Source organism: Leishmania braziliensis, chromosome 23 (assembly GCF_000002845.2).
Source record: "Leishmania braziliensis MHOM/BR/75/M2904 complete genome, chromosome 23".
NCBI lineage: Eukaryota > Euglenozoa > Kinetoplastea > Trypanosomatida > Trypanosomatidae > Leishmania > Leishmania braziliensis.
Window position 1 is genome coordinate 191,790 of NC_009315.2, and position 21,075 is coordinate 212,864.

At 57.5% G+C, this 21,075-nt stretch overlaps 6 protein-coding genes and 1 pseudogene across 7 annotated transcripts; all 7 read left to right on the plus strand.

Moving 5' to 3' along the window:
• Positions 1-299: 299 nt before the first annotated feature.
• Positions 300-1,223, plus strand: LBRM_23_0590 (hypothetical protein; the record flags this gene model as incomplete). Its single annotated transcript, XM_001565081.1, has 1 exon — positions 300-1,223. One exon carries the CDS (start codon positions 300-302, stop codon positions 1,221-1,223), a length of 924 nt encoding a protein of 307 aa, XP_001565131.1.
• A 1,051-nt stretch (positions 1,224-2,274) lies between these two features.
• LBRM_23_0600 (putative 5'-3' exonuclease XRNC) lies at positions 2,275-5,472 on the plus strand (the record flags this gene model as incomplete). The annotated part of the gene is made up of 1 exon (XM_001565082.2): positions 2,275-5,472. One exon carries the CDS (start codon positions 2,275-2,277, stop codon positions 5,470-5,472), a length of 3,198 nt encoding a protein of 1,065 aa, XP_001565132.2.
• A 2,845-nt stretch (positions 5,473-8,317) lies between these two features.
• LBRM_23_0610 (conserved hypothetical protein) lies at positions 8,318-11,239 on the plus strand (the record flags this gene model as incomplete). The annotated part of the gene is made up of 1 exon (XM_001565083.1): positions 8,318-11,239. The coding sequence occupies one exon, from the start codon at positions 8,318-8,320 to the stop codon at positions 11,237-11,239; it is 2,922 nt and encodes a 973-aa protein (XP_001565133.1).
• A 1,609-nt stretch (positions 11,240-12,848) lies between these two features.
• Positions 12,849-14,246, plus strand: LBRM_23_0620 (oxidoreductase-like protein; the record flags this gene model as incomplete). The annotated part of the gene is made up of 1 exon (XM_001565084.1): positions 12,849-14,246. One exon carries the CDS (start codon positions 12,849-12,851, stop codon positions 14,244-14,246), a length of 1,398 nt encoding a protein of 465 aa, XP_001565134.1.
• Positions 14,247-14,894: 648 nt separating this feature from the next.
• LBRM_23_0621 lies at positions 14,895-15,608 on the plus strand (annotated as a pseudogene). The gene is given in 2 exon segments: positions 14,895-14,903; positions 14,907-15,608. Coding segments are annotated over 2 exon segments (711 nt in total).
• Positions 15,609-16,948: 1,340 nt separating this feature from the next.
• On the plus strand, positions 16,949-18,052 carry LBRM_23_0630 (conserved hypothetical protein; the record flags this gene model as incomplete). Its single annotated transcript, XM_001565085.2, has 1 exon — positions 16,949-18,052. The coding sequence occupies one exon, from the start codon at positions 16,949-16,951 to the stop codon at positions 18,050-18,052; it is 1,104 nt and encodes a 367-aa protein (XP_001565135.2).
• A 775-nt stretch (positions 18,053-18,827) lies between these two features.
• On the plus strand, positions 18,828-20,654 carry LBRM_23_0640 (hypothetical protein; the record flags this gene model as incomplete). The annotated part of the gene is made up of 1 exon (XM_001565086.2): positions 18,828-20,654. One exon carries the CDS (start codon positions 18,828-18,830, stop codon positions 20,652-20,654), a length of 1,827 nt encoding a protein of 608 aa, XP_001565136.2.
• Positions 20,655-21,075: the final 421 nt, after the last annotated feature.

Below are 21,075 nucleotides of genomic sequence, written 5' to 3' on the forward strand. Positions count from 1 at the left end.
TGCTTAGTTCCGCTTCATGGACATGCTCTAACACCTGTGCCTGCTAAGCGACAGGGGAAACCAGCAGCAAGAGCACCAGCACATTCATTGTGACTGCCTCATTGCAACCCTCTTGTTGTTCGGTGGATGAAATAGTCTCTTGCACTTTCTCTGCCACTTTCCCCTTCTGTTCCTCACCTCACCCTCGCCTTTCGGGCTCAGTGTGTCACTTTTAATTAGCATAAAGGCAGAGAAACCCGCCTGCACGTGTGCACAAGCAGTACCCACCTACTCACATTGGCGCTCGGTAACTGGAAGCGATGCCGCGCAGCGCGGAGGCTGTGGAGGAGCTGGCGCGACGCTACTACCTCACCACAGCGCTTGTGGAAGAAGCAGGGCGCCTTTTTGATGCGTACGCCGAAAGCGGAAGTGCTCAGCCAGCGAAGTGCAACACGGAACCCTTCATTACGGTCTCGGGGCTGCAGCGGCTCATGGCGAAGATGGGCACCTCACTCTCGCAGCAGGAAGTGGTGGAGCTACTCCGCTTCTTTGGCAGCGCCGCGGCCGTCCCTTTCCAGGAAGAAGGTGAGTTGTCGGAGGCTCTGGCCAATAGTCAACAGTCACCGATCGGCAAGAGGGGTTCCTTTACAGCGGCGACAACGGCGCCTGCAAGTTCGCAGCCTTCACGCCAACGACACAAGAAAAGCGGCGCAATGGCACGGAAGACTGACGCCAAGAATGCCTTTGCATCCTCACCAGCCCTTGCCCTAGACCACAATGCAGGTAATACAGCCAGCGGTGATGCTGCATCTGCGAGCTCATCGCCGTCGACTGCGCCGCTCATCATCGTGTCACCTCCCTCCGCCGTGACCACGGATGGCATGAGCTTTTCCGCCTTTTTGTACTTTCTTTTGGTGTATCCTGAGCTGGCTCAGCGGGCCTCGGCGAAAGCAGCCACCACATCAGCGTTCGGCGCTGCTGCGCTCAGCGGCCTCGATGTCAACGTTCCAGAGCTCTTTGCGACAATCGACACGGACGCGGATGGGGTATGGGGCGTACACGACCTCCGCTACGCTGCCGAGGCGTGCGTGATGGAAGATGGCGGACTCCTTCAGGACGACCCCGATCTATGCCGCTTGGTAGAGATGCATCCAGCAGAGCTTGCCGCTGCCCTTCACGAGTTGGACATTGATGGAGACGGCGTTGTGACGGTAGACGATGTGCGCCATGCACTGTATTACTGAACAACACGAGCAGGAGCGAATTGGGGGTAGGGGTGGGGGGACTATACGGCACCTCATGGTCGGCTGCTCAAATGCTGTGCGCGTGTGGAGAAAGAGTTATTGCTCTTTTTGCTGTTGGTATGTACAATAGCCACAGTCGCGTGCTGCTGGGCTAACTGGAGTAAGGGGGGAAGCACAGAGGATTGCGGTGAGGAGACGGCTCATTTTCCTTCCCCCGCAGCTCGCTCACACCGCTCACCTCTTTACTTCCACCATTACTCCTCTCACTCTAGCGGAGTCATGGAATGCGAGTAAAGGGGAAAAAGTACATCTTCGCTTGAGGCCTGTGCTGCGCATGCATATGGGTATGCTGCTGGGCACCTCTACGCAAGCGATCTTGTATTACAAATAACCTGCGGTACTTTGCTCGGATACGCTACCGCTGTCTTACCATGTTCTGCTGTCTCTCTCTCCCTCGGGGCGGGGCGGGGGGGGAATGTTCGCCACGACACACATGCACACACACCGTCGCGATCCGCAGATGGACGAAAAAAAAAAGAGAGAAGCGCCACACAGCCGTAGGCGGAGCCCTTGGGCCACCTGAGTGGGCTTCGGTGTCGTGAAGCTACTGTGCCGCTGCCACCATGACCATCACTGCCACCACCACCCCTCTCCTCCCCCGACATACGCACCATCGGGCCTCTCTCTGCTGTTGTTTCTGTTGGGTTTCCTTTTCATGCGTACAAACAAGCGCCTACACGCCTGCCTATGTATGCCCCTTTATGCCTCGATACCCACGCGCTCTCAGTTTTTGTTTTCCCCCTTTTCGTGTGTCGTCGTGGTTGGGGGGTTGTTCTCTGCGTGACATACGACACGCCAACGGGAAACAGCCCAAGCGTGTGATGAGATCACCCGCTCGTGTGGATTGTCTGTGCAGGTACTCGAAGAGAAGCCTGGGAAGAGGGGTGGTGAGCAAAGTACGAGATCAACCCCACTCACATAAGACCACTGGCATAGACGCGGTAACGCACACACGCACTTAATACATACACGCACGCGCCGCTGCATCATCATGGGTGTACCGCTGCTCTTGACATGGCTTCGGAAGCGCTTTGCTGACTGCTTCATGCCGGCCGACAGCGCAGTCACCAACTACATTCGCGAAAGCACCGACAACCTTTTTATCGATCTCAACTCCTTCTTGTACCAAGCTGCCACCATTATCACAGCAACCCACCGTTCGCACCGCTTCAGCTCCGTCGATGAGGTGGAGGATGTAGTGCTGCGCAAGCTGTTTGACCTCCTCGACGACCTGGTCTCGAACCTCGTCCAGCCCAAGGCACTGGTGTACATCGCGGTGGATGGGGTGTCGCCACTGGGCAAAATGTCGCAGCAGCGTGCGCGGCGGCGTCGTGGGGCGCGCCGGCAGCCGTCCGCCTGGCCGTCGTCGTCTTTCCACCATCACGAGCCGGCGGGCAACATCAATGACCTGTGGGATAGCAACTGCATCAGCGTCGGGACGCGCTTCATGGCGAAAGTCACGGAGGCGTTGCACTTTTACGCTGTGAGCAGGACAGAGAGGATCAACGCGAAACGACTTCGCGAAGAGCGGGTCCGCATAGCTAGCGCCGATGCGTCAGTGGACTCCGCCGCCCGCGACTCTGCTGGTTTGCCGTACGCATTCCCCTTCCTCAACATCATCGTCGACGATGTCCTACGCCCCGGCGAGGGCGAGAACAAAATTGCCGAGTTCATCCGCCGCATTCGCGCTGATTCGAGCTACGGCCCCAACACGTCGCATGTCATCTGCAGCTCTGACACAGACGTTACCGTGACAAGCCTAATCCTGCACGAGCCACGTATCCATGTCCTGCGCTACGAGCCGCCGGCTTCTCTGGGAGGTAGGCCGCCCATGAAGACGCAGCCACCACCCCAGCATCACCACCACCACCGCAACCACCACGGGCACGTGCGCTTCTCCTCTCATCCGCATCGCGGCGGTGGTCCTTCGTTGCACGGGCCGCGTCGGGTCGACGGACGGGGCGGCCATGCCCACCGTGGGCCACCACGTTCCTCTCCGGGTCACTGCACCGGTGCCGCTGCGCAGCCATCGCATGTGAAAGATAGCTGGCTCTCTACCTTCTTTAGCATTCACGTCTTTCGCCAGCGACTTCGCGAAATCCTTCACATGTCACCCGGCGACGACACTGCTACAGCTGTCGCGGACGCTGCTGTGTCTCCGGTGGACGCCGAGGAAGCCACCCTCACCTTTGAGCACGCGTTGCACGATGTTGTCTTTGTGCTGCTGCTCTTCGGCAACGACTTCCTGCCCACCATCGGCGGCAGCATTCAGGAGGGCACATTAGACGCACTTCTCTCACTACTGGCGACCGATTTTGTGCCGCGTGGGCGGACCCTGGTGAACCCGGCAACAAACCACATTCAGTTTGCGTCCGCCCGCTACCTGCTTAGCCGCCTGGCGGAGCTGCCTGGCAAGGCGAAAAGGGGTGGAAGTGAAGGTCCTCTGCAGGTGCACAACGGTGGCTGTGGCGCGCTGGAGTGGGGCTTCACAGACGAAAAAGAAGCGAAGGCGCATGAGCCCACCTTTGTCGAGCGGCAGCAGCGACGTGAGAAGCAACACGAGTCCATGTGCTACTGCTACTGGACAATGCTGCAGTGGGCGCTGCAGTACAGCGCCGGAATTGTGGAGCACTGGGGTTGCTACTACCCATACGGCAGGGCACCCCCTTTGTCAAAACTAGCTACGTACTGCGGTGTGCTCTCCTACGATGCACTTGGAGAGATCGCGCGACGGCGACTAGAAGTGAACGCCGCTGCTGGACGCGTTGCGAGGCGCATCGATGGCAACCCCGACAACGCCGCCGAGGAGGAGGACGACGACGACGGCATGGACGGGCTTCCGATGCCAGCGCTGCAGACCGGCGAGACTAACACGGCGATGATCGACGCAGCAGAGCGTGGCAAGCCAACGGATGTAATGGTACAGCTGCTGATCCTTATCCCTCCGAACAGTGTGACGCTGCTGCCCACTGTCTTCCGGCACCACTACAAGGAGATCGAGGCGGCTGTGCAGGCACCCGTGGAAGAGCTGAACCTAGTGTCCATTGGCTCCTGGTGCGAGGAGAAAAAGCGCTGTCTCAGCGAAGAAGAGCGGACGCGCTTCACAGCGTACCAGTTCTTCGCCTCCGACGCTAACCTTGGCACCGCAGAAGCCCCATTTCCCGCGCAAGATATCACCTTCAGCTCCTATTGGGACGGGCCTGCGGTCGAAGCTGAGTTGGCGGCGCTGCGAGTGAATACGAAGGCAGCGGCGAGTGGTGCCGTCGGCACCCTCGTTACTGCCAGCGCTATGTCGTCTGCCTCGGCGGCGGGTCTGCAGAATAAGGCCGCCTCCTTTTTCAGTTTGGGTCGTCGGCCGACTCCCGGCACCTCAAGCAATGGCGGCGCAGCCGCACTCTTGGCTGCCGTCAACATCACTAGCGCACCTGCCTCGCCGCCGCCGGTGCCAACCACGGCGGAGATCGAGACTCCAAGCACAGAGACACCTGCGAGCGCGCTAACCGAAGCAACCCCGACATTGCAACAGCAAACACAGCCCGTAAGGCTCCGGCACCCAGCAGGCGATTACGTACTCTGGGTAATTCGATGCGAGGCTCTGCAAGATGCACTAATGGTCAAGGCGTTGGGCGCGATGCACGGGAACCGCTTCTGCGTGGGCAGCTACGTGCCGCTTGTGGAGCAGGACGCCGTACTCAGCCGCAGCAGCGGGCCACGGCAGGAGGTGCGGCTGCAGTTTCGTCTTGCTGTGGCCCCAATGATCACGGACACGACATACGCGGCGCGCCTGCTCTCGGGGTACAAGGAACCAGCAGTGGTCGGCATGCGGGAACGGATCGTGGAGGCGCGGAAAGAGGAAGCTGACCGGGCCGATCCGTGGAAACAGTTGGACAAGATGCAGACGCTGCGACAAGAACGCAAGCGCTCCCGCGACATCGAGAGCGAGAACGCGTCCAGTGAATGTGAGCTGAAGCGCGAACTTGCGCACGCTGCACCAGCGAGCACCGACGTTTATGCGCAGGTACTGCCGGAGGTAGAGCTGCAGGAGCAAGACCAGGGGTCGGTCGGCACGGTGGACTCGACAACTGAGGCAGACGATGCGGAAGCGCTTCTGCAGCTTCGCATGGCGGAAGCGCGGCGGCGATTAATGGCCTTGAAAGCTGCTCGACAGGCCGCGCAACAGGACGAGTGACACTCAGACAGACATGTTATGAAGGTGTGTCTTGCATAGTCAGTACTGACGACTAACTCTCGCTCGCTCACTCGCTCTACTTGCCTTCTCCCCCCTCCCCTTTCCATGCCAGCGAGCGAGCGCTCCAGTCCCTGCGAAAGCAGAAAACCCCCTCCGTCCCTGTGGTTCGCCTGTTGTATGTGTTGTTCTTTTTCCATTCATCGTTTTTGCCCCCGTCTCTCGCGTCATAACGGAGCGACGAGAGCGGGGGGAATAATCCGTGTTGTCTTCTTGCTCCAGTGGAAAAGCACCTCAGTGAAGTGGGGGGACACCCCCACCTGGCATCAGTGTCAGGTACCTAGGACGTGGGGGAACTTAGTGCGATGTATTGCTGCCAACGTCGGCGGTGAGGTCGTAGATGGCGTAGCGTCAGAGCGACTTGTAATAATGAACAAATTTGTACCATTCAGATTATGTGTCTGGGGTTTTGTTCTCCTCCTCCCAGTTTCCCCACCTGGCCCTCACTGCCTACTGGTGTGGGGAGTCCGAGCCACCTCGAGGGATACGCCAGGTGGTGACCAGCAAAATGGGGGCAGCTGTGGTGTACCCTGTGAGGCAGGGGTGGGTGGGCAGAGGCAGGGGCTGCACTCAGATGGCTGGGTCAGCGTATTGCTGTAGTGCTTGTCTGCCACTGCTTTGCGCCGCGCGGATGTGTCTGTGACAGGCCGGGTGGAGAGGCGTTTGACTGGGTGTTGTATGACAGAGAAATGGGCGCATTGAACAAAAATGCCCAGTGGAAGGGAGGGCGTTGCTGCATCTGTCAGTGTTATGTTTCGTTGCCGCTTTTTCTTGAGAAGGGATCCCGGTAATCCCGCGACCCCTTCTCTCTCTCTCTCATTCGTTACATTGTCCGTGTCTTCGGAGTAACCCTCCCTCCCCCTCCCCCTCTCCCCCCCTCTCTCTCTCTCCCATCCTCCCCGGCCTTTTCGACCCTCTTCACATCTCCACCCAGTGAGGCAGGAAGCTGGACAGACAAGTGGCGCCGCCCCCGCGTCTGTAAAGACACATAGAACATTCATGGGCATCGACGCTCCTGCAGAAAAAGATGCGCTCTATCCTTGCCGGTGTGTCTTCGGTGTAGGCGGCGCGATCACAGACATCGTGGCAGTCGGATTGATTGAGAAGAATACGCAGGATTACGAATGAGCTCGACGTAGCTCACTCTCTCCTTGCCTTCATCTCTCTCTCTCGCTCTCCCCTCTCAGGCTGGCGAAGCAACGCAACTGTTCACTGTCACACACGCAGTCAAGTGGGACGAGCTCGACAGCGGTAGTTGAAGGGGACAGCGGCAGAGAAGAAAAGAGGGAAGGGGATTAGTCGAGGTGTACCCAATACCTCTCAGTCTATCAGTGATGCGCGCCTGCCAACTATCCGCTGTCATCTCTGCTAGGCACATGTGCGTGAACATGAAGGGGTAAAAAGCAAGCAGGTAACCGGGAACGAGCTATGAGTCTTCACACAGGAGGCAACCAAGATGTGTGCTTGGTGAGCGGTGGGCCCGCCATCTTGACTTACAGAGAAGAAGAGAACAAAACAAAAGCTAGCACATCACTAGAAAATAAGAGACATGACCGCCTGAAGGCGTGCGCACCGTAGCCAATCTGCACAAGCACAGCTCTGCACCCTCATCACTCCCCCCCCCTCCGTACATTTGCTTGCGAGGCCTCTCCCCTCTTCCCATGTCACATGGTATTCGTTTCCTCTCCCCTTCTCGAGCCAGCCTACCTCTCCCTCCGTGTGTGTGGGTGTGTATGATTTATTACCGCTATGTGCAGACGTAGAGGAGGTGCGGGTAGGAAAGAAGGATGGGGTGGTGCCCTCTCTCTTCCCCCACACTTTACGTCTTGTTGCTTTTTACTATCTTTGACAGCCATACGCAAGCGCCAAATGCAGGCAAGAAGAGGGAAGCAAGGAGGTCTGTGAGGATCCAGTCGCTGTCTCCGTCCTCTCCCTCGATGGTGACAAGGGGGGGGCCAGTGGTTTGCTGCTGCTCCCTGACCTTACATACTACACCCTCTCTCTCACTGCGCAAAACATTTGCGGTTATGGAGAGACGGCAAAACACGCCGATTCCTTCATCACGTAAGCTCACGGCACCCCGACACACCAGACGCACACACACACACATGTATGCCCCTCTCCTATTTCAAGCGTAGCCTTCAGTATCGCCACTACCTCCCTCGACCCTCCCCCCTCTCTACTTTCCCCCGCTGTGTTCTTTGACCACCTACTGTACAATCACCTCCTTTGCTCTCTCTGTCTCTCTACACGGATTTGCTTCTTCAAAGGGTAGCGTGTCCTCATTTGCATATTGCCTCTCTCCCCCTCTCCTTTCGCAGCCACTGTTGCGGCCACCGCTGTCGCGACCTCACGTTATCCTGGTCTCTCTTTCTCTAGTTCTTTTGCCTGTTTTTCCCCCTCCCGCACGTGTGGCTGGTTCCTCTGTTACGCAGCAGACGTGGTGGCTGTGTGTTTGGCGTAATAGTGCGTAGCCTTGCCTTTCCTGTTTGTTCTTCGTGCCCCCTCTCCCACCCCTCCCTCCTCCCTCCACAAAAAAAAAACGCCTTCTCCCGCCACCACCGCCAGCAACAACACACACACACACACACACACACACGCAGAAGTATCGCTTTTGGTTTTCCTTTTTTACTTCGCCTGTCTTTTTCGAGCCACACTGAGACGGTGTGGCGTCGCTGAGCGGCCTTCTCTCCTCCTTCTTCCTTCATTTCATACACACATCCGCTTCATTCTCCCTCTGCGCTGAGCTCGCTGCCGCCGGTGTGGCACCGCCGTCATCGTTGCCATCATGCCTCTGTACAGCATCAAGGTATGCCCCCTGAAGCTCAATGCGTACTTCTGCCGTCAGGGCTCCGCGTACGTGGTGGTCATGTCGCGCAAAGGGCTTGAAATCGCCACAAACCCGTCAGTATGCAATAGCAGCAACGAGGTCATCTTCTCCGACGTCGATGGCCTCAACGACACCAAGGCATTTGAGCTCTCCTTCAACTCACCAAAAGATCATCGGGCGCTAAACTTCAGCATCTACGACTTCACCAACCGCAAGAACACCGCCAAGCTCACAGGGTTCGAGATCCCACTGGCAGGCATATGTAGCGTACTTGCGGGTGAGTCCATATGTGAGAAGAAAGGTATCTCGTTCCGCGTTTCCGGTCATCCAGGACGCCTTGACGTGCTCTTCTGCATGCACCCTGTCGGCACACCTGTCCCGCAGCTGCGTGTAGCGCAGACAACCGAGTCCATATCCGGTGCCGCGACGGGGGCGCAGGGCGCCAATTCTCAGCTCAACGCAGCTGTCCCCCCAGCCGACACCGGTGGCGGCGACGCCGGCGCTCTATCGACCGGGCCCACTCGCCTGCCAGACCACACGCTGCGTGTCCTCCTACGTGAAGGAATCATCTCCGGCAACTTTGACGGGATCGAGATGGATAGTGACCTGGCAAACGAAATTGCTGTGCGGACCTCCGTCCTCTTCCCCAGCAGCGCCGATCTGGAAGACCAGATCCGCACGGTAACGCGCGAGATCAAGAAGTTGGAGTACGATGCGCAGTACGCCGCAAAGGACAAGGTCACCACCGGGTCTCCCGCGTCCGCCGCGCTGCGGAACGAAATTGACTACTGGAAGAAGAAGGTGAAGAGCATTGACGACAATTCCGCGCACGAGGCTGGCATCGCGCCGAACCTGGAAGAATCGGAGCCGCGGCAGGACGTCACGCAGGGCCGTATCGCCGACATTGAGGCGCAGCTCATAGCGAAGCATCTGGATATGGGCAGCCTCGAGGCACTGCAGAGTCAACGCGACGTCACGCAGGACGTGGTGAAACTGTTGGACCAGATCGACTACCTGCAGACGCTATTGACGGAGCTGAAGAGCCAGGAGGCCGTGCGAGAGACACCGAAGGCGAAGTATTACGACATTTCCGAGAAAGGCGACTGTTGGGACAAGCTGGCTGCCAAGCTGTACGACGCCGAGAGCATGACGGAGCAACTCAAGCAGACAATAATCGCTCTGAACCGCATGCAGTACGAACCCTACCCTGCTGGCGTAGAGGCTGGGCTCATGCACACTGTGCCACAGGAGCTGGAGTTTGTGAAACACAACAAGCACACATCAAGAAACGCGTCACCCCAGGTCGGCAACGCATCGTCATCGGAGGCGGCTCTACCGGCCGGCCAGCCCGCTGGTGGTGTTGCGACGGGCAACTTGCTCGACGACTTGTTTGGCGCACCGCCACCGCCGCCGGCCCCGCAGGCGCAGTCATCTTCCGCGGCCGAAAACCCGGCTGCTTTACCCCTCGAAACCTTCTTAGGCACGACGTACGAGCCTCCAAAGGCAGCGCAAGTCACTCCGATTTGGGCACAACCAGCTGGCGGCGCTGCACCTAACATGTCTCCTGTGCAACAGTCACCGCAGCCGATCCCTGCTGCAACCGGTATCCCAGGAAATGCACAGCCGCAACCCGAACCAGCGGCCCCCGCGGGTGACCAACCGCCATCACAGTCACTGGCAGCACCGATAGGGAGCGCGCTGCTGACATCGTCCGCGCCGATCCCAAATACGCCCCCCCCGGACGCAAAGGAGGCACTGCCCGTGACCTCTGTGAACCAGCGAAATCCTGACATAGCCAGTGCAGCCGTATCGCCAGTGGCGCCGTCACCGACCAGTGTTACACCGCCCTCCCTGGCAGCGCCTGGGCAAACACCACAGCTGAACTCACTGAATGTTTCTCAGAGCAGCTTGGCAACGCTAGCAGCTCAGGCGCAGCAGCAACAGCCCCAACCGCAACAGGGGCCGTATGGGCAACAGTATGGCCAGCAGCAGCAGCAACAGCCCCAACCGCAACAGGAGCTGTATGGGCAACAGTATGGCCAGCAGCAGCAGCAACAGCCCCAACCGCAACAGGAGCTGTATGGGCAACAGTATGGCCAGCAGCAGCAGCAACAGCCCCAACCGCAACAGGAGCTGTATGGGCAACAGTATGGCCAGCAGCAGCAGCAACAGCCCCAACCGCAACAGGAGCTGTATGGGCAACAGTATGGCCAGCAGCAGCAGCAACAGCCCCAACCGCAACAGGAGCTGTATGGGCAACAGTATGGCCAGCAGCAGCAGCAACAGCCCCAACCGCAACAGGGGCCGTATGGGCAACAGTATGGCCAGCAGCAGCAGCAACAGCCCCAACCGCAACAGGGGCCGTATGGGCAACAGTATGGCCAGCAGCAGCAGCAACCCCAACCGCAACAGGGGCTGTATGGGCAACAGTATGGCCAGCAGCAGCAGCAGGCTCTGCAGGAATCATCAGTGCCGTATTTCGAGCGTCGTCCACCATCCCTGGAAGAGATTCCGTACACCGAGTTCTACGGCATTCCGCTTATGGCCCGCGGCTGCCCTATTGACATCTTCCTTGACGGCAAGACCCCGACACGTGGCACTGAGCTGACCTTCATCAACAACACCGACCAACAAATCTTCATTGGTGGTGTTGAACTGAAGCAGGAGGACATGTTCTCTACCGACCCAAACAGTGTCAAGACGATTCCGACACAACGATGGCCGCAGTACCTCCTGGTGCCGGGTGGCGGAAGCCGGCAGAGCTGCACTATCGCCCTTCATCCGTCGTTCCCACGCGGATCGTTCATCATGGCGCTTGTCGTTGCGTACGTCTTCAGCGAAGGGCGCTACACGCCGTTCATGGCGCGCTTTACCATCTAATGTGCCGGCACGCGCTTCGTTTGTCTGCCTGGATCGGACAGCTGGGGGGAATGCGCACGGGCGTGCGAGTAGGTGCGTTGATGATGAATTATGAAGGCTAAGACGCGCTTGCCAGTATCTAAGGCAGCGGGTCTCCCCTTCGCCTCTCGCCCTGCGTCTGTGCGTCAATGAGTGTTCGTCGTGGTGGCCTTTTTCTCCCCTTGACGTGCGCCCTTCTGTTCTCTGTGTGGCTGCCGGAGCAGGTGGTAGACGTCTGTGTTGATCACTTGCCCGGCGTCTCGCTGCTGCTCTTTTGCGCCTTTGATTTATTCGTATCGAGCGTAGTGTTTTCTTTCGCTTGCCAGCTGGTGGCACTCATATTTATTGCTCTTCTTCGTTGTTGGGGTTCCATCTGAGGTGTCTTCGCTCTGGCTGATTTCGTTTTTTATGTTGCCGCCTCGGTGTAGATCTCTGAGTCGGTGCGCGAGTAGGTGGGCGGGTCAGTGACTTGAGGTGTGCCCCGTATCATGGCGATTATCCGCGGGGGTGAGCAGTGCATAAAATAACAAGTGGAAAAGAACAACAACAACAACAACATAGACCTCAACGTTCGTGGCCCTCTCCCCTCCTGCCGCGCTTGCACCCCCATCCTTTTGAACTGTGAAGTGTTGCCGTTTCATCTCTCTGGACATCCCTGTACGTATCGCTTTGTTTTGTTTGTTTTCCCTCTTTATGTCCTCCTGTCATTTACATTCCTGTAGGAACCAATACAACGATATTCATCCGCATGTGGAGTGGGTGGGCAGAAGCAGGGGCTGCACTCAGATGGCTGGGTCAGCGTATTGCTGTAGTGCTTGTCTGCCACTGCTTTGCGCCGCGCGGATGTGTCTGTGACAGGCCGGGTGGAGAGGCGTTTGACTGGGTGTTGTATGGCAGAGAAATGGGCGCATTGAACAAAAAAAAAAGGGCCTCTCGCTGGGCTAGTGTTTGAGCCTTTCTCTCTCTCTTTCCTGGATCCTCTCCAGTGGTCTTCTCCGCGCCACCGGAGTGCTTATATGGGGAGGTGCACGTTGTTGCTGACTGGACAGTGCACAGCGAAAGAGAAACGTGTGTGTGTGGGTGTGTTTGTGTGGGCCACATATCCCAGGGAACGAGGCGAAACAAAAAAGAGGGCGGGTGCAATGTAGTGCGATGGCACACCTGCGCGTGGTGGCCGCCCAAAAAGTTGGTCGTCTGCAGCAACCAGCACGTTTAGCACGGCTCATTGACACACCGAAAAATGCTCCAAAGGGGCGGGGGCTTTGCATATAACTATGCCAGTGGGGTCGCGGCCTCGCTCGTGTTCGCTCCGGCTTCCCGCTCCCAGACTCGCCGACACACACACTTTTGTTATTGTCCCACCGGATTGCCTACCCGCACTCTTTCTCACGGAAACAACCCACATTCACCTCCACCTCCCTTCCCCCAAACAGCGCGCACGCTCGCCATCGCACGCACTGTTGGAAGCTGCCACATCACACTACTTGCATCGCCTCTCTTACCAGGCATGACTGTCAGCTGCGGCGACAAGATCATTGAAGCACACCACACTTAGAAACACGGTGTGTGCAAAAGACAGCGAAGCCAGCAGATGCGCAAGGAGTCACTGCGAGTTGGTTTCCTCGGCGCGTCCACCGTCGCGCGCAAGGCATGGTTGGCCATCCACCGCTCGGGCCACCGGGTAACCTTTATCGGATGCCGAGATGCTGGCAAAGGGAGGGAGCTCACAGAGCGGCTGCAAAGGGATGTCGAGGCCGACAAGAACGCGAAGGCGGCGGGTGCCGGCGCGCAGCAGCTGTTTGTGGCGCCAAAGATCGGCTCGTATATGGATGTTGTGCGCGCAGATAACGTGGATGTCGTGTACATTTCACTGCCTACCTCGAAGCGACCGGCGTGGATTCGAGTGTGTGCCGAGTTTGGTAAGCACGTCGTCAGCGAGAAGCCAGCCGCCCGCTCCGCCGCTGAGCTACTCGAGTGTCTACATGACATGGCCTCAAAACGCCTTCTCTTTATGGACGGGACCGCTCTCTCCCACAGTCAGCGACTGCAGGACGTGTGCTGCGCCGTAGCCCAACTCGGCGGACCGGTGCACATCAATGCACATATGTCCTTCACGGCGTCGCCGACCTTCATGGCAAACGACATCCGCCTTCAGCCACTGCTGGAGCCGCATGGCGCGCTTGGTGACTTGGGGTGGTACTGCATCCGCTGGATTTTGCATATCGTCGACTTTGCACTCCCAACGGGGGTAGCGGGCCGTGTGACGGAGTGCGATGCGCTACGGGACGAGGAGGAGCCCGGCAACGACGCTACAAGTTATGTGACAACTAGTGTGAGCCCAGCAGGCACACCAGCGGCGGCAGCAGCAACAGTGGCGTCACAGCGAAGACCGAAAGGGAAATCGGCGCCTGCCGCCATCACAGGGTTCGAAGGGAATCTAGAGTTCACCATACCGACACGTAAATCGCGCGACATTGCGGCGGCCGCAGCGGCGGAAGCGCTGGCAACAGTGACAGCCTCTTTTCAGTGCACTTTTCACGACTGCCACGACCAAACAGTGGAGATTTTCTGCTGCGACGGCACCGTGATCGTGCATGGTGCTATCAACCCCACGGCAGAGGATCGGCCACGCTTTGTGGTACAGCGTCATACACTGGCAGCAGCGCCGGCAACTGCAGAACGAGAGCAAAATGGCGCAGCAGAGATCACCAAGGTGTTTGAGGTTTATGAGCGGTTAGAAGAGGAAAGGAACGAAATTGTGTACTCTGTCGCGCCGGAGACGAACGACGTGCAGCAGATGGAGCAACTGTGGCGCGACGTTGGAGATAGCGTGACGCGACTTGGCAAAGGTGAGCCTCTCATCGCCGACCCCGACCTTGCAAAAAAGTGGTCAACGTTTGCGTACGTGACACAGGTGGTGATGGACCGCACGCTAGAGTCAGCAGGGCAGCACGCACTCGCTGCCATCACCTCATCTGCAGATTCATAAAAGCCGTGCCCTCGCGCGCGTCTTCGACACTCTAACACCGCTGTCCTCGCAGTATCTTATTACATATCCACTGCGCCATACAGCATGCGTTATATGGCGCAGTGAAGAATGGTCACACTGGAAAGGAAATCCTTTCAACCTCTTCCAGCAGAACCTCTCACCTCGACCCCTGGTCACCGCAGAAACCCATGAAGGAAAATATCCACCGTACGTGCACAGAAACAAGCACAGCCACGGAATCAGGTCTACCGGCATTATCCGATTTGGCCTCCTCGATGCCGCAGCCATCGCGCACAACATGTGGGCGCCTGCCATAGCCGCTTGGAATATGCAAGTGACTGTCATAGGCAGTCGCCCTGCCGAAGTGGAGATCTAAGCTATCGATGGGTGCACTGAGAGCCTTCATATCAGGGAAAACTGCAAAGGCTGTGCCTGTCATGTAAGATGAGGTTGGTGCCACCCATAATGCTGAGGTCGTGTGCATGTCTATCGATCTCCTCACCAGGCAAAAGTGGGTGATAAAGTGTACTGAGAGCAACCAGCACGTTCTTGGTAAAAAAAAAAAGCCCTCCACACCTACGGTGGAACAGCTGGAGTCGTGATTGGAGGCACTTTGCGCCCAGGGTCTGCTGCACATGGACAGAACTAATGGTTTCTTAGGGACCGTACGTGAAACAAGTGGCTGAGCACCGCATTGAGGCTGATGGCATTTGCTGCATGCTCTTCAGCTCCTTACGAGCCTTCTTGGAAGCGCTGCAGTATAAAATCACCTGTAACTCGCATCTGGAACTGCTCGGTGACGTTTGCTGGCTTGGTATCCGCTCCCTTCTGCAGGTGCTCAGCTTCGCAACGGTACCACCACTGTTCCAGGTGGCATTATCGAGGACCTGCAACAGTGGTGGTACCGTTGCCTTGCTCAAAGGACCACTCGCTTTCCCTGGTCCCAAGCCGGTCGCAAACATGTGCACACACCTCTTCTGCAGCTGCTTCAAACTCCACTGAGCAGAAGTTTGGTTTTTTGGCGGGGGAGGGGGGTCACCAAAGGGTGCATTCTTTCGGAGCAGCTGGCGAGCCAGCCCACCGATGCCGGGGCGACGCACTTCAAGATTGTGAAGTCCACGTTTCGCAGCCCTGATTCAACCACGGGCGGCATCGTTGAGCAGACTGGGGCAAATGACGAGGTTCCCCACGGAAACAAGACACATGCTGGAGACGCAGATGGGACGTGATGTGGGCGACGGTCTCGAGAAGGATGAAGGTGCCCAGTTGATTGCCGGTGACGACGCGGTGCGCGAGTGAGGCCGCAAGTTGTGGGTAACACACTGCATCACGACCAAGCTGATGGAGTCCACTCGGTCGTAGCTGCGGCACCGCTGTTGCCCTCATGTAGGCAATATGAGACATGCTCTGTATAGCTTGACAGCGCTTTGGAGTAAGCAGAGGGGTGCTTTCTAATCACTCCCCATCCCTCATAGCGATTATGTGTTGCTGTGCGCGCGCACATTGACTCTGGAACTTTCTTTTCAGTTTTCTTTTTCAAGTCTCGCTTGAGTTGTTTTCACAAAGACAACTTATGGAAAGCCTAGACGAGCCTACCTTCCTTCACTTCTTCGATACGGTGGTCTAGTGTCCACCGAAATATCGTTTTTATATACAAATTTGATCGTCTCGTCTCGTCTCTCTCTCCCTCTCCACTGCTACTCTCACCGCTTGGCTTGTTGCACTGGTGGTGCTACACAAAAGAAAGGGGCATGAAAGACGGAAAAGTAGAGCAGCGGTATTTCCTTCAGCACGACCGCCATGTACACCAGTATTTTCTGTAGCCACTGACTCACGAATCCGACCTTTTCCCACCCCATCACATCTATCAAGCAGACCGGAGGCGATCATTACCTTGAAAGGGGGGGGGGGCAGGTGCTGCCAAACTCACAGCACAACCGAAGTCTCTACTGTCTCACTTCGCTTTTTTTCTATGGTCTTCCTTTCATTTTTGACCGCTTCAGCAGCGATGGCCTCGTACACGCGTTCAAATACCTCCTCCGGTGCTCAGCTGCGGTTTCTGCCTGCGCCTGCAATCAGTACATCGGTACTTCCTGAGTGTAGAAGTGACACGGTCACCTTCTACTTCCACGAAGCATACGGTGTTCCCAAAGTTATTGGAGTCGCTAACAGCGGACAAGGTAAGGCACACAACATCCGCTCAGAGCACGTAAAACTTTATGCGGGAGGGAACAGATGACGTCACGGCAAGCCTTGTATGTGTTACTCTGAGAACCTGACCCGATTCCCCCTCTACCTTCTCCAAACGAAGCGAAAAGTTCAAATGCAGGGTAGCTTTGACTCGGTCACTTCCCTTTCATGACAACGGAGGCATAACTGCCAGTAGCAGCGCCATTCTCACTGCTAAGTCATTGGTCGATAGCAGTTCTTCCGCTCATGCCTACAGTAGCTACGTAGCCATTGGGTTACATAGATCTTTGGCTCTCTCTCTCATATATATATATATATTCTCCCTCCATCCTTGTATATATTGTTTCCTCGTCTGTGCAGGCGCGCGCGTGTGTGTGTGGGGGGTAAAGCAGCATTCGTCTGCACTAAGAGTGCACTCTTGCTCAGCGTGCATTTCCTGTCTCGAAACGTCAGCTTCCTCGTTGGCATTCCATCCACACAGCCAACCCCCTTTCTTTCTGGGTGGAAGTGTGATGAGTATACCCATACCATCAGCGATGCGGCCGGTGGTGGACTCCGCTACGTCAGACAATGGAAGCAGCAGCAGCGCTGTGCGAACACCTGTTCCACCCACTGGGACGACGCTGTTTCTTCGCGAAGAAGGCAGTCGCACGTTTGTGCCTGTGTATCATCAATCGAGTGTGACACTCCGCGATTTGGCCGAGGAGTTCGACGTTAGCAGCGTTCTCGAGTGCGACGCGCACGGAAACGTTCAACCACGCGCAGTAGCTTTTGACTCACCATCGGACGTCTTGCACAGTGGGCGGCACTACATCGCTCGGCGAGACGCACGGGCAGAGGCCGGCAACAGTTACGTTACTTTTCGCGGTAAGATTCTTGTGAAGGAGTACGAGCTAGAGCATGCGACCCCGCCGACAGGCCACAATATAAAGACAACGACAATGGCGGGGAATAGGGCAGAGAGCACCTTTCTTGCACACGAAACCCATTCTGTCTCAGCAGCCACCCCCTTCCACGACAGACGCAGTCTGCACCAGGGGATGGAGAGAAATAAAGAAAGCTATGCAGCTAGTGGGCTTGCCGCATGGACGCCGGGACTGCGGCGGGACGACAACGAAGAGGACAGATCGACCATCTCGCGAGCCCTAGTGCTGTCGTCAGAGCGCAAGCGTCCGAGAGAAGACGCTAGCAGAGCAAGTGCGGAGGGCGCCGCAGCGAGCGAAGGGAGTCAGCATCGCCCTCAGACGCAGCGGGTGGAGGAGTCACAGCGTTCCTCAACCACTCGACCCGAGAAGGAGAGTGCTTTGCAGGACTCCACGAACACCGCATGTGCGCCTCCAACGCTATCAAGGAAGTCAAACGACGTGCAGTGCAGCTCTGAAACTGCCAAAGGAGATACATTGATTGGTGAGTCAGCTCAGCGATCGCTACGGTTCATTCCCTTCTCAGAGACTGCTTCAGATGGTAGTGAGATGTATGTAACGCTGGAGGATCTGCAGCGACTGTGCCAAGAGGTCGCCACTCAAGAAGAGGAATTTCACAAGAGGCACAAGGTGGCCACGGACATCTTAGAGAGTGCTCGGCGCGTCCTCTTCACGGCTGGTGAAGTGGACTAAAGGGCTGGGTGTACGTATGCCCTCTTTTCGAGAGAGTGCTGAGGTACTTTTCCTCCCGCTCTACCCCTCGTCGGAGACGACGGTGTGTACTTCTTCGGAGACAGGGTATGTCAAGTTTTTGGTTGCTGGTTATCATTGTCGGCACTCAGGTGGCTCTTCCGTGACGGCCGTGATGGAGGCGATCCCCGTGTGTGACTCTGTACGAATAGACTGTGTTCACTTTCTTTCTTTCTTTTTCTTGCAGCTTCTACTAGAGCGTGCTGGTGTATGCCACAATCCTGTCGTGACTTTCCTTTAGTGTTTGCCCTCGTGGTACTCCTCTTCCTCCTCCTCATGCCAGATGGGAGGACAATACATTTTTCGTTTTTGTTGGTCTTTAAGCGGAGGGGAACCCTACACACTCTTCTAGTGTAGGCTGCGGCGAAGGGCCACTAAGCCTCCCATAGGATGGGTTGGCGGGATCCAGGGTGCGCTGGGCTACTGCACAGAAAGCTAGCCGTGCTCGGCTTCTGTTCCGTTCTACGGTGCCGTCAATGTCACTACAACTCAGGAAGCGCCAACCCTCAATACGTAGCCTCCCCTCACTGTGTATGCCCTCCCCCCCCTCTCTCTCTCGCTTTCCCCCTTTCACACCGCTGCTACCCACTTTGGTGAACTCGTGCTACTATTGTAACATTTTTTTCCTCTACAACGGACTACTCGCCGACGTGTGTTGTAGCGTGCGCACGTAGGGGCGACACAAGCAACACTCGAGCATGAAGTCTAAAGTGCTCTGATGAACGTCCTCCACAGCTTTCTGAAGGTGACCTTCGGCCCAGTCACCGCCGCGGAGGAGGACCTGGCCAACTCACCTTTCGCGCCGACGGAGAAGATGAAGGTTGTGTCGCGCCAACCCCTAACTTTCCGCCTCACCGTCACGTACGACAACGTGGCAAGGGATGTGTCGAAGGAGCAGGCGGCAAAGACCTTTCTCTCCATGGTCGGTGTCCACTCACTGGAGACAGCTTGGTCGCACCTGTTCGGCGCCGTGCAGGTGGTGCCGTTCCTCCTTTATAAGAGTGACTCGTCGGCGGGGTCAGAGGGCGAAAAGCCGTCTTCTGTGCTGCAGACGAGCTCTCCACCGATGTTACCCTTCACCTCGGAGGTGTGGATCAACTGCACTGGCAGCGCGTTTGTCTGCGGGACACCGCAGTTTTGGTCGAGTCATCGCTACACGTGGTCTTTGAGCGGCGCGACCCCGAGGAAGGACGTCTCAACGCCGTTGCACGAGTCGACCATGACGGAGCTGTCCCTGTTGGCTACCTTGCCTCCGTCGATGGCGGGGCACTCGCTGCCGACGGTCATGGCAACTACATCGCTGTCGTGTACGAACAATAGCAACAGCGGCTGTACAAGCCGCCGCGCGAGTCCCGGCGACGGTGATGCGCACTGGGACGCCAGCGCCGGCGTCCACTGCGAGGTGATTGGGAACGTGTTGACAGTGGCGGCGGACGAAGGGTCGCCACGGCGGCTACCAGCGGAAGCGAGCGCTGCTGGCGAAGACGTGCCCGTTGACTTCACCGGCGCTGCACTCCCAGACTTGTTGGAAAGCAAGTACACGATTGAGCTCGCGCTGCCCGACTTTGAGGCGGCGTCACTGCGCGGAGTCGACACTGCACTGGTAATGGTGGTACTGCTGCCGTTGTGTGCGGCTGGGGGCGGTGGTGCGGTCGAGGCGGGAGACCCGCCGCTCATTTTGAGCTCGGTGCTGGCGCGTAGTGTGGGCTCGATGCAGGCAGCGTCGGCGTTGGTGTTTGGAAGTGGCGTGATGCCGGTGCAGATAATGGAGCCGCTTGTGTGCGTGTCCTCAACGTCGCCACTGAGCAACGACCGTCTTGTGCTCAACTTGTCAGTGACAAACGTGACGGCCAGCGTGGCGCGTCTGCACAGCACCTCCTTCGACCTGCACTCGTCGTGTGTGCTGTGTGATGCTGCTATTACCGGTGGTGCCCTTGCTGGTGCGAAGCAGGGTGAGCCTCTCCTCACGGCGAGCTCGCTGTGGGGCGAGATGCGGCCGGGTGCAAATCTGTCAAGCATGCGCATCATCGACCTTCTCACAAAGCTAGTGACGATAACGCCGGTTGTGGTGGGTGAGGAGCGGCCGCCGGTGGTGCTGTACCCTGGCGAGACGTACACCTTCGAGTTTGTGATTGAGGTGCTGCCGCAGCTGTGCTACCTGTTGAATTCGCAGTCGCTTGAGTACCTATACGAGCGCCACTATGCAGTGCCACACGACGTGGTGGGTGAGCGAGGCAGTGACAGTTCGCCAAGCGGCAAGAGGGGCGAGGGCGGGTCTCGTAGCGGCGGCGGCAGCAGCGCGGCAGCCACGTTCAGCCGCGGATCCATTGTCACCGACTGCTACGGCCAGACGGTCCCTGCGGCGGAGATACGTGGCATTTTGTCGTACTCGTACCTGTCGCACCTGTTTGTGTACTACGACCTCGGTATGGACGACACGGCGAGCAACGGCGGTTCAGCCAGGAAGCCGTCGCGGGTGTCCGGTTTGGCGCACAGCACTGAACTGTGTCTTCGCTACCCAGCACGGTGGTCTTTTGGCGCCTGAAGATGAGCAGTCAAGAAGCATTCGAATAGCAGCAGTGCACTGCTGCTTAACTGGGGGCGTGGATAGAGAGAGTGAGAAAGAGAGAGAGCGGGTAAAACTGGCATGTATTGATGCCTGTGCGTGCTACATGTCCGTGCTTGCATGGCGAGTAGAACCGCAGCTCTTGCGCGCAGTACCGAGTAGGAAAAAAAAAAGAGAGGGAAGGGCGACAGAAGACGTTAGAGAACGCATCTCCTGGAGGTGACTCGCAACATGCAAATGGAGGGATATGGTGACGTGTCTCGGACGATGGTGAGTGTGTCCTGCTGCTGCGGCGGCGGCGGCGGCTCCCTCTCTCGACTACTTGGTAGTTGGCAGCCGAGTGTAACGTTCACGTACAGGAGTCATGTCTTCTACGCTGATTTTTCCTTGTTTTGTGCCG